The following is a 12,144-nucleotide window of genomic DNA, read 5'->3' on the forward strand; positions in this document are numbered from 1 at the left end:
TTAAACATTTCCTCCCCCCCCCTTTTCATCAGGACCATGCATGTGTGGCATGAGAGTCAGGTTAGACCTGTTCCGTGGTGCAGAATGCTTCTAATCTCTGGAGGAATGGAGACACATACTTCAACAGGTGTTTGGCTTGTCTTAACAGGTCAATGCAAGCAGGAGGCAGTCTGGATTCAAGAGCAAACTCAACCCCTTGCTTCCTTGGATGGATGAGGGCTAGGGCTGTCTTATACATGCGACTTCAAGTACAGTCATCTCTGAGCTACATCTTGGTTTCTGAGCAGATTACAGCTGGGTCAACAGCTGCTGCAATATTGCTGCCATATTATATGGGTTTAGGAAGGCAGGGATTGACCCAAAATGCAGTAGGTGGAAAAACCCCTGGAATCTTATTACCATGAGCAACACAATGGTATGGTTTGTCATATCCAGCGAAGTTGTGTTCTGGACCGTGACTGTACAAATGAAGATGGAACTTCATTTCCTATTCTCATAGGAATCAACTTAATCAATGTAGTGGAGAGATTTCTTTTCAGTTTGCCAAGTACACTCCCCTTGAGACCTCAGACCTGATGCTGCTGAACATGTGAGTCAGAATAAAACCCAGCTCATTCAACTTTCTCTGGCATTAGCTCTGCAGGGCCAACCTCCTGCCTGTAATGTTTGTAAGTATGATTCAATACATATAGTACATATGCATCTGTTGAATAAGAATAGTGCCATTATGCCTGAACACAGAACCACGTTCCAAGAGGAGATCAGCCATAGCCTTTCTGGAGCTAATGCACTCAGGGAAAAGCCATAAGCTCCTATTCTCTTGGATGTGCAAGCTGAGAAACAGGGTTTCTACTACTTTCAATTAACATCTTATAGGACAACTGCACTATGTGCTGAACTGTTTTCATTTCACTTAACAGACTAGCTCAAGAGTAACACTCTTCTACAATGTTACCTTACTATAAAACATCTGTGAATCATTTCATTTGTACAGAAAAACAAACTGTACATAAATGTCTAAACTTCTGCTATTTTTAAACATATCCATTCTGCTTCACTGTGTCTTGCTGCTTTCAATTTACAGTATAAACTAGCCTGGCACATTTCTTAACCCTGCCTGAGAGACTTGTGGAAGATTAGTAAACTTCTAACATTACAAGGCACCCTTACCCTCTCCTAATTTCTTGGCCATCTTTGTTTACTATTAATCAAACCATCCTTCCTCTGTTGCACCAGCTACTACCTCATTACATGCCTCTATGCTGCTTTTTCTGTTAATTTAGCACTGCTCAAAGAGAGGCCAGAAGACTAAATAAAATACTACATGTTCTTCAGCTTGGGGACCAGCTGATTTGACTTCACTCAAGAAATAAGAAGTTCACACAGTTCAAGAGATCTGGGCTTTTAAAAAGCTGACAGCAGGAGCTACTGCTTCAGTAGCAGTTGTGGGTAGAAAACAGTTTTAATAAGAAGTGAGCTCAAACTGTGTGATTTTTCTCATGCCATTCAAAATGATCAAGGGCAGGAGGATAGAACAAGGATTCTGCTCTTGTAAATCTTAAACAGACCTAAGTTAGCAGAAATTCTCAAGCCTATACTTGGCTGAAAGAATGGCCCCTACTTGTACAAGTAGTAAGAGCTGAGTGGTCAGGCACTGTTGGACTACAGAAAATAAAGGGCAAGTACTGGGTACCAGCGTTGCCTCCAGGACTGCGGTGTGACAACGCAGAGGTTGAAATGCCCAATTTCAATTGAAATGTTGTCTAAAGGCAGCCCCTAGGCTTTGCCTGTAGTAGGGTCATGTGAGCAACCATGGGAAATTTTTAGAACATCAGTAAAGCTGCACCAGCATGGCTGGTGGGGCTGCAGTTATTAACTCTGTCACCCACCCTTGCTCTGGGTAGGCTGCAGCCTTCTTAAAAACAGAACAAAAACCCCTTTACAAATTAAAAGTCAGGGAATGGGGTTGGGGTTTTTTGTGGGAGGCAGGAAGGGAATGAATGAGAGAGTGGAGGGGTTAGTGGTGGTCTGAGTGGAGCAGTGGGACATTGGGACCAACTACGGGTCAGTAAATGCTACTGATGACAATACGAGCTTGCAGGGCTGTGGCAGACTCTGGGACACAGTATTTCCAGATTCTAGTAGCCTGTTTGCAGTCTGGCCCTGGTCAACATAGACAGCAGGCAGAGGTAAGACCCTGTGCCTCAACTGCTGCAGGAAGATGGGGCTAGCAGCCAGCTGTTCCCCACCTGGAGCTGCTGCACAGTTGGCATTGCACCGCTATGAGTGGTCAGGGAAAGGGGAGTAGGTAATGAGTTGCCTGCTTGGCCAGATTCTGATGCGCAGGTTAATGCTACATTGACAGGTCTCTCCTGCTTGTTTTATTAAAAATGAATGTTACATGAGATTTCACAACATGCAGGCAGCCTTGCTCTTGTGTTCTCAGCAGAGCCTCCAAAACCAGCAAGAAAACACACCACAGCAACACAGTGAAATTAAAGTGCAAAGCTAGAGCAACTAATGAACAAAACCAAAAGCAGGGCCATATGGACAATAAACAGTTTATTACCAATATGAACACAGATATCTTGGTGCACTGACGTACCGTTTTAATATTGTGATAACTCTGAGTCAAAGACCTTGTCGGCTGACAACTAACATGTCTCTGTTTCTTCTGGTGATGCCACAATACATTTCTGTTGGCAAAGGGTCTTCATTTACATTGCAGACTACCAGTAAAATTACTTTGAAGTCATCTATTAAAAGCAAATGGTTCACATGTTTTCTTACCTACTACTAAAAAGAAACATAATACATTTAAATAAGCAAATACAAAATACAAAAAAGGCTGACAAATCTGATGTGCCGTGTCAGATGAAATCTAAAAAATCCAGAAATTTAAAATTTAATATTTTCTTTAGATTAAGACTTTTTAAAATGAAGCAAATCCAAGGCAGCAGCAAGCTTCAAAGTGTGCTCAGTCTGCTAATAAAAAGGGTTTAAGAACAAAGACAGTGCAGGTGTCCTCTTTCACCATCTTGCATGACCTTGGTACACTTAGAAATGATCCAATCTTCCCAGCATCCTTAGTACCTCGCAGATGCTGTGCAGTCATTATGTTGTACTGATTCTACTCAACTCCTGCCTTATGGCTGGAAAACCAAACCAAAAGGTTAATTCAGACAACTACTCCCAGTGACAGGCGGTAAATACTCAGAGCCAAAGGCAGAGGTAGTGTAAGTTATACACTGGTAAGAGGATGCGAGTAACTTGCATAGCAAAGGGGGCAGAAGGGTGGGATTGCAGCTGGGGAAAAACAAGAGGACGCAGTAAGAAACTTGTGTATCGAAGGTTGGAGGGGTGAAAGGGCTGTTCTCTTTTGTACCTTCTGACACACACCTAATTGTTGCTTTTCCTGTTAAAATTTGCCCCGGGGGTCTCCCAAATTGCACTCCTTGTGTCTGCTACTGCTTCCATTGAAATCAAAGGCAAACCTCCCATTGATTTCAATGGCACCACAATTAGGCTGCCTTACACCACCAGAATGTTGCCCCGAACCGCAAATCTTAGTCAAATAGTATCAATTTTTTCCAATGTCTTTTAACAATACATTATATTAATACACACACAAAAATAAGGTTCACATTTCTATAATACTGTTTAGTGCTTTATAAGTTAAGCCTCACACTGCCCTTGTGTGTACATATGTACAGGTCAAGTATTACAGCATAGGTCATACAGCCAGGTGGGATCAGAGGCAAAGAATTCTGACTCCCTTTCCTCCACCCAACAAATGGACCACACAGTTCATTCTATGCTAGTGCTGATGTGCATGGAAAAGTCTATTGACAATCGCAGTCTATAGAAATTCGTATTCTTTTTTATGTAGTTTCATAATCATTCTAGAAAACTGTATTTTGCTAGAATATGTTTAAAAAAACAAGCTTATGAGACAAACAAATCTTCTGAGATTTAGATTATAATCACTGCAGCTGTGGGGAAGGGGGTTTTGGCCCCAGTGTATGCTATTACACAATTTGCTGGATGCATTGTGGGGATTTCTCCGAACCATCACCCTGATACACCAATGCTCTGATATGGTACCACCTATAATTAATAAATACTTATACAGGAAATTAGGGGATGGAGTTGTAAATACTAAATCAAGATTTCTTTTTGCTTCTTTTCAGTTGCCTTAGCAACAAGTTCAATGACCCCAGCAATTCTGTAATGGAGTGTTTTTATTGCTGTATAAACAATATCCTTTGGTCTTGGAACAGTACTAGGTTATGGGTGTTGTCTCTGCTAGAGCAGCAGCCAGTATCGGAATCTAGTCAGTTTGTTTAAGGTAGGGCAAAACTTACTGAATGAACAAAGCCACACACATGTGGAGAAACTCAGTTTTGTTCTATGTGAGGATTTAAAACCCTATTGTATTTACCACAGGTGAGAATTCATAGCATAGCAGAATAACTGAAAGACCAAGGACAGCAGAACTTCCTTCTTTCTAGTCTACATTTAAACCTGTGCTGGCTGAGCTTTCAGCATCTCAGTTAGATATGCATGAAAGAGTGCAATCTTTGTATTGCTGGTAAAAATCCCTTACATGAAGCTTTGATGTACATACACAGTTGACTTTGAAATCAGGATGCCAGGCAAAAGCTATGCCAGCCCCAAAAGGCAAAGCAAAACTGCTGAAAAGATTCAGACTGAATGCCTTGTGTTCAAGCTTCAAAACAGCACACACAAACAAGGCATGTAAAAATGCAACTGAGTGATCAAAACTGAGTATGGGTAGATACTGCTGTCTCTTGTGGTTCCACTCCAGCTTCTGAGCAATAGTCACATCCATACTTGTCACATCTATTTCATATCTACATATAACTAATACATATTTAACAAAGAGCTTCTTGGAAAGTAGTTGTAAAACTACTCTCTGTAGCTTTTATTTTCTTATGTATTGAATTGGAGTGAAATCTCTCAGGATCAAACTTATCAAAATCAATTATTTTCCTATTTCTTACCATCAATTATCTCTTCTTTCACTTTGTGTAACTCTCTTACAACTTCCTCCAATATTTCCTGATGAGACAAAACAAAAGGTGTGTGTTAAGAATTCCATGTTCTCCATTATGGGCTGGCCCATATAGATGATAAAAACCCACTACTTCTGCCAGCTAACTAACTTTACTCCTTTAGGTCCAGTGATTCTGTGTTCTGGACCTGTGTTCTGACTACCAAAGGGCTTGAGTTCTGTATCTGCTGATGTACAAGGGAAGAGGGGGTGGCATTGCTGCACAAGCATTTTAATCCAATAACAGTGGGACTGTTTCCCTCTGAGCTTCAAGGAACCACTATGATCTACTCTGATCTCCTCCATACTAGGAGTTTGTAAGTTTGGGCAAACAGAAAGGCAAAAAGTGATGTTTCTATTTTCATTTAGCCTGAACAGTTGCCCTTCATGTATGACAAACACAAAGGGGAAAGACAACTACCCATATCAAATTCCCTACGCTCAAAACACCCACTCACTTGTTTCATTCGATCAAAATCTAAGGCATCCATAGCCACATCGTTGCTGCTGCTCACAGGCTTCATCCTTGAGAAACGGAAACAAAGGATAAAAGAGCAAATCAATTCTCTGCAATGTTTACTCAGCCATGTGGTGTTTGCTACTGTCATTACGATTGAAGTATGTTAATAGTCACTGGCTGCACAACACCTAGACCAGCAGTTCACAACCAGGGGTCCGCAGCCCCCCGGGGGGGGGTGGAGGGGGGCTTGAGTTGAAGTGTGTGTTTCAGGGGGTTGGGGCCCTGCAGCTGAAGTGTGGGGCTGAAACCAGGAGCAGAACCACAGAGGGCCCCGAGCCCCAGTGCCCCCTGGGGGTCTGAAGCCGGGAGTGAAGTCATGGGGGTGAAGCTGGGTGTCCCCAGCTCCAGTTGGGCTGAAGCCGGGAACTGAGCTGTGGGGCTGAAGCCCCGAGCCTCGGTGTCCCCTTTGGGGCTGACGCCGGGAGTGGAGTCACCGGTGGTAGAGCCACTGGTAGCCCCGAGCCCTGGCGCTCCCCCCAGGGCTAAAGCCCTGAGCCCCAGCGTCACTCACGGGGCTGAAGCTGGGAGCAGAGCCACGAGGCTGAACCCGGAATCGGAGCTGTGGGGCTGAAGTTGCGAGAGCCCTGGAGCTCCCCACAGTCTAAAGCCCTGAGCCCCGGTGCCCACACAGGGCAGAACCACAAGCCTGGAGCCCTGAGCCCCCCCACCCCGCAGCTGAAGCCCCAGCCTCCCCACCCCCACATGGGGGCTGAAGTCCAGAGCCCCAAACCCCCTCCTGCCACTGAGCTCTGGGGTTTTTATAGCATGTTGTGGGATGGGGTAGGGATCTCAGAAAGAAAACGGTTGAGAACCCCCGACCTAGATGAAATCCCAACACAGCTTTTGAGTAGGTTAACTTTTTAAAAGTTCCATTACTCCCTCTTGTGCCATTCAGGAGTATTCTGCAGTCAGCGTATCTTGCGAAGCAAGCAGCACTCTACTGCGATAGCAGACTGCAGCTGATCACTACCAGCCAGCAAAAGAGCTTGTTTTCTAATCTTAAAATGCAGTGGAGAGGCTCAGGAGTGAATTAAAATGTAACGCTTTATCCAAAGAGTTCTGATCAATAATATTAAGTTCTAGATAGTTCAGTGGCTACCTTAGGGTGCAGTCTTCATGGCTGTTAATTATTTACAGTGACTAGGCGGGTGAGGTAATATCTTTTATTGGACCAACTTCTGTGGGTGAGAGACAGCCTTTTTGAGCTTACACAGAGCTGTTCTTCAGGTCTCAGAAACATTCTCAGTGCCCGGACCTGAAGAAGAGCTCTGTGTAGCTCAAAAGCTGGCCTCTCTCACCAACAGAAGTTGGTCCAATAAAAGATATTACCTCACCCACCTTCTCTCTCTAACAGCCTGTGACCAACATGGCTACAACAACACTCTTGCATCCGACGAAGTGGGCATTCACCCACGAAAGCCCATGCTGCAAAACGTCTGTTAGTCTATAAGGTGCCACAGGATTCTTTGCTGCTTTTACATAACAACACTGTGTAGTTAGTGTAGCAGTGCTGAAGGTTTGCAAGATCAGTGTCTGACTCAAACATCTGAAAATTAATTCTCTCCTCCACACCTGCATTTCCTATAAAATAAACACTGCCTTGACTGCTCAGGACTTAGTCAGCTGCTAAAATAAAGGTAAAACCAAAAAAAGTGATGTTTGCTTAATCTAACCGTGTTAGGGAACGTAGTCAGCAATCCATCCCATTGCTAAGTCCTGCCTTAGGCAGGCTGAGTGGTAAGGCTGTGCAGCACAAGCTGTGTTTCTTGACCCAGTGTCCCAAAGAATTCAGGTTTGTGTAACTATACCTGAGTCCCATCTCTTTTCTATTGCCAAGGGCACCACAGTGGACATTATTGAGAGTGCTGACTTTGTTAGAGTTAGAGAGGCTTGCTTTGTTAAAACAGCCAGTAGAGGTTATGAACCCTATTTTGAAATTGGTGACTCTTTATGAAGTGTTTTAGAAAAAGATCAAGTGGCCTATGCCTAATGAGAACATTTCAGCTTTGGCTCTGCTATCATCTTTATGTACAAGTTCTTTCTTAGGCAAGTCTTGCATTGATTCCAGTGGGCTTTTAGCCCAAGAAAGAGCTGCACAACCAAGTCCTTCGTGTTTCCTAAATTCTGATCCTTACGCTGCTCAAATGAGCTATGAGCAAGATTATGAATGGGGTTTTCTGAAGGGACTCAGTCGTGGTCTCACTCTGGTTGTGGTCAAATGCCCACTGACTCTGCTGGAGCAGAGCTGGGCCAACAGGGAGTGCTTTTGAAAATCCCACCCACGAAGTGTCTGAGAGAACAAGCAGAGAAGTTCCTTGTGCTAGAACTAGAACGGAATGTGAATGCACTTCCCACTGAACATCCTCCAAACAGCAGTGGTCTTACAGCAGTCACCGCGTGAGCACTTGGTAACTAGCTTCAGCTTTCGTGGGTGAATACCCACTTCTTCGGATGCAAGACTTGCATCCGAAGAAGTGGGTATTCACCCACGAAAGCTCATGCTGCAAAACGTCTGTTAGTCTATAAGGTGCCACAGGATTCTTTGCTGCTTCTACAGAACCAGACTAACACGGCTACCCCTCTGATACTTGGCTTCAGCTCAGCACTTGCAAGGACAGGGAATACTATGATCATCTGTATCTAATGAAAAGTGGTACATCTTTAATGGTTGACATTGTATGGTGGATCTGGGATAGACCCAGGCAGCCAAATTTTGCCTTTAGTTACACCTGTGCATCCCCACTGACATCAATGAAATGTGGGGCAGGATTTGACCCTGGTCTTTCACACAGTACCCACAGACATCTGCCATCACCCACTTATTTTTCTCTGTGTTAGCAACACTGTTGCACAAAATAACAGTCAAATAAGGGAAAGTGTTTGTTACTGAAATGAGTAATTTAAAGCACCTATGTCCAACCCCTAACTTATCCCAACAACGCTCAGAGCTCTATACGATAGCCGCATTGTGGTACTGGCCAGGGACTGGAAGGAAGCCTCTTTCTAGCTTTCCAATGTCTCACTTTAACCTTTCATTACCTGGGATCAACGTATTGTGCCTGTAATTTGGCCATTTGGACGGACGAGTTTTGTTGGACTCCTCCCTTTGACTTTCCCGCCTACAAAACCAGACCGTTCCTGTCTCCTCTTTCCTGGGTGCCCTCTCTGGTGGCTCCTACGCTGCAGTCAGCTTCACTTTCCCTTCCCCACTCCTCGCTGCACCTGTTCCTTACTGCATGCAAAAATAATTTCTCCTCTCCTGGGTGCAGACCCCCCGATAGATTCTGCTTCTGAGTGTTCTCAGATGCTGGGCAATAAAAGTGGCTCCTGTTAGGAAAGATCACCCTGCAAGATCTGTTGAGGAGGGTTCTTCTGGCTGTTAGGTGACAAAGAGACCCACCAGGCAGGCCCTGGTTTTCCCTGTGGCACAGAATGCTCCCCATTCACCCAGGAAACAAGAGACAGGGCCCCAGTTTAGGAAAGCACATAAGCATCACTTAATCTGAAGCATCTGCTTAAGTCCCATTGACTTCAGCGATACTTAAGCAAATGCTTACTTGAATGAGGGCCCAGGGACAGAAGTCATATGGCAGTTCATGGCACTACCACTCACTCCCTGAGCCAAACTTTCTTTGATATCAGGCATGGCAAATTAACAACCACTCCGCCCAATTGAGACCAGCCTCTGCCTCAGAGTTAGTAAAGCAGCAGACAAGAGCAAATCACAACAGGCTGAGGACAGTCACGACAAGGACAAATGAATATTAGTTGCTGCCCGAACAATGACATGATTTCCCAAAGGACAAGCTGAGACAGTTAAGAAGCCAGATCATTTTTCAGTACCTAGAAGATAGTTGGGATTGTGTGGGGCTCTTAGCTTCAAGACTCTTCACTGATGGATTTCTATGGCAATGGAATGAAATAAGACATGAATTGAACACGTTATGTAGATAGCATGCTTATAGTCCAGACTATTCTAGAGAGTAACCTGTGCAGCTCACCTAGAGAGTAATGAAGATACAGGCTTTTCAACGGAATTGCTTCTTTCCCATGGCTTCTTCCCAGGGTCTATAAAGTAAGAATGAAGAATTACTATTAGTTCTTTTTTTTCCCCCTTGCACAGTAAAAACATGAAACTGTTTTTCTTATATATTTATTTATTCAGCTGGGATGGATGCTTTACAGAGCAGGATAGTCTAGCAATAAAGAATATTAATGACTGCTGCTTTTAACTGGGACAGTATTAGTAAAAACCTATGCAGAGGAGGGGCAATGAAATTCGATCCCCTTAAGTTACTGCCAACCAGTTAAGTGATGTTTAACCTCATACTAAAAAGATGTGGAGTTCTGAGTTTTGCTTTTTTAATACAAAAATCACTCAAATAGTAAAAGAAGAAATATGGAATAAATACGATGAGTATAATTTTAATTCAATTACAATATTTTCATTTAGTTTTTCTAGACTTTTTTTTACATTTAAAAGGGCCTCTTCTCTTAATTGCGACAACTGTTTAATCAAAATGACAGACATGCAGCTCTCCAGCTGGGGACCATGGGCCACTAGTGGTCTCTGGATCCTTCCTGGTGGTCTGCAGTATGAAGCATTTTGACAATAAAACAGTAGGGTACAGGGGAGCTGGGTCTACAAGAGGCTCTCATGTTTACAAAGTGATCTACAGAACAAAAAAAAGGTAGAGAATCCCTCTGATAAACCCAATTAAGTAGATTCTGCTGCGTGTGTCTAATATGAATAAAAATGCTATTTACACTTTATACTGTTTAGTTCAAATGTCAATGGGACCACAGAATTGTCACGTATTCGGATATCTCAGAAGGGATGGCAGCATTACAGCTACGCAAATCACCATGGAGGATTTCATATGGTTCAAGTTACAAAATGCCAAAACCACTGTATATTTTTACAAAACACTCAGCCAATAATACCCAATTTTTCCTGCCTTGGCATATCTAGGAGGAGTATATAACCTTCTTTCATGAAGTACCTTACTATGAGCTCAATCTTTCTGATTCACGTAGACTGTACATGAGTAGCCCCACTGAAGTCAATGAGATACAACTTGTGTGTTTAAGGATTTGTAGGAACACATGAGCACCCCGAAATACAATTCTTAAGAGTATCACTCAGTTCAAGAGCTTAGAAAGCCCTAAAATCCTACAGCTCATCCGTATGCACTCTTTCGATCTGATCCTTCCTCATCGTCACAACAAGCAAGCAAGCAAACAATGCCTTCTGTGTTCAAAAGTGATGCTGGTCTGAGGGTCCCAAAGGACTGACTAAGGCCCGGTCTACACTACGAAATTAGATCACTATAATTATGATGCCCAGAGCGTGTGTGAAAAATTCACATCCCTGAGCAATGCAGTTAAACCAATCTAACCTCTGTCTAGACAGCGCTATGTTGATGGGAGAATTCTCCTGTCAACCTAGCTACTGCGTCCCAGGGAGGTGAAGTAACTACGTGGACGGGAGAAGTCCTCCTATTGGTGTAGAAAGCATTGTCGCTGAAGTGCTACAGCAGCGGAGCTGCCGCTGCTATGTTTTAAATGTAGATAAACCCTAAGTGCTCATTGTAAGGCTTGTAAGGCTTACAAGGCCCAGGACCATCACCAGGTTGTCTCTGTATGACCTGTAGATGATCTGTTATTTAATCTCTGGTTCTCAACTTCACCACTGAAAACCATGTTAAGGGCCCAATTCTGTTAGGTGCTGAGCCTCTCTAACTTCCTTTGTTTGGCATGGCACCTTGTGAGATCAGGCCCATTGTGATTAGCAATTTCATTAAGGACCAGATCCTCAGCTGGTATAAATCAGTGCAGCTCCCCTTAATTCCCATAACAGAAGCGTATGTAGATACAAACCAACGGGAGATCTGACCATTAGGAACCAAGGTCCGTATCCCCAAAGGTATTTAGGGGCCTAACTCTCATTGATTTCAATGTGTGAGAGAATCTGGGTCCAAACAAGTAGATTCACTGTTCTGTCTTTATGCTGATCAGAGAAGAAAATTCACATTCACCCTTTATTGCTCAAAAGAGATTTTAAAACAAAAACTATTTGTAGACGTTCTGTTAGTAAATCCCCCTTACTCAGAGCTAAGATAATGAACCCAGATTCCAATGGTAAAATGTTTCACTGGATTAAGGAGAAGATGAAGAATGCTAATAATTAGATTTAATACCTGAAGAATTCTGCTGCTGGCTAGGGCCTCGTGTGACTGGTGAAGGCGAGGTGCTAGCATCTTCCTAAAAAAGAAAAATAAGATATTTCCTAAATTTTGACTCAACGTTTTTTAAGTGAACAGTCACTGATGGATGTGATGGACTGTGCTCTCTGTTCATCCACAGCACAGGCGGTGTCAGTGCAAGCTTCTTGCCCATGTGCCTCAACCCTGATGTGAGGGGAGCACCTCAAAGGTGAGATGGCAGGTCACTCCCAAGTCCATTTAAATTCTGGTTGCTCCACTAAAACCGGCAAGGGGGAACATTCGGATGGGTGGTGTTTTCTTCTTCTTTTTAATGGGAACACTTT

At 43.5% G+C, this 12,144-nt stretch overlaps 1 protein-coding gene across 11 annotated transcripts in view; it reads right to left on the minus strand.

Annotated features, from left to right (window-relative positions):
- Window positions 1-2,545: 2,545 nt before the first annotated feature.
- Window positions 2,546-12,144, minus strand: part of EVL (Enah/Vasp-like) — a 226,675-nt gene continuing 217,076 nt past the window's right edge. For 10 of the 11 annotated variants that reach the window (XM_045014715.1, XM_045014720.1, XM_045014721.1 and 7 more), the window contains 6 exons: window positions 11,795-11,858; window positions 9,596-9,662; window positions 9,438-9,497; window positions 5,533-5,599; window positions 5,025-5,082; window positions 2,546-3,152 (listed from right to left, as the gene is read on the minus strand). In XM_045014715.1, the coding sequence (XP_044870650.1) occupies window positions 3,115-3,152; window positions 5,025-5,082; window positions 5,533-5,599; window positions 9,438-9,497; window positions 9,596-9,662; window positions 11,795-11,858 (354 nt within the window). In that variant the 3' untranslated portion in view covers window positions 2,546-3,114. The remainder of the gene's footprint in view (window positions 3,153-5,024; window positions 5,083-5,532; window positions 5,600-9,437; window positions 9,498-9,595; window positions 9,663-11,794; window positions 11,859-12,144) is intronic. The other variant, XM_045014718.1, reaches the window with a different exon arrangement.

Source organism: Mauremys mutica, chromosome 4 (genome assembly GCF_020497125.1).
Source record: "Mauremys mutica isolate MM-2020 ecotype Southern chromosome 4, ASM2049712v1, whole genome shotgun sequence".
NCBI classification, from domain to species: domain Eukaryota; kingdom Metazoa; phylum Chordata; order Testudines; family Geoemydidae; genus Mauremys; species Mauremys mutica.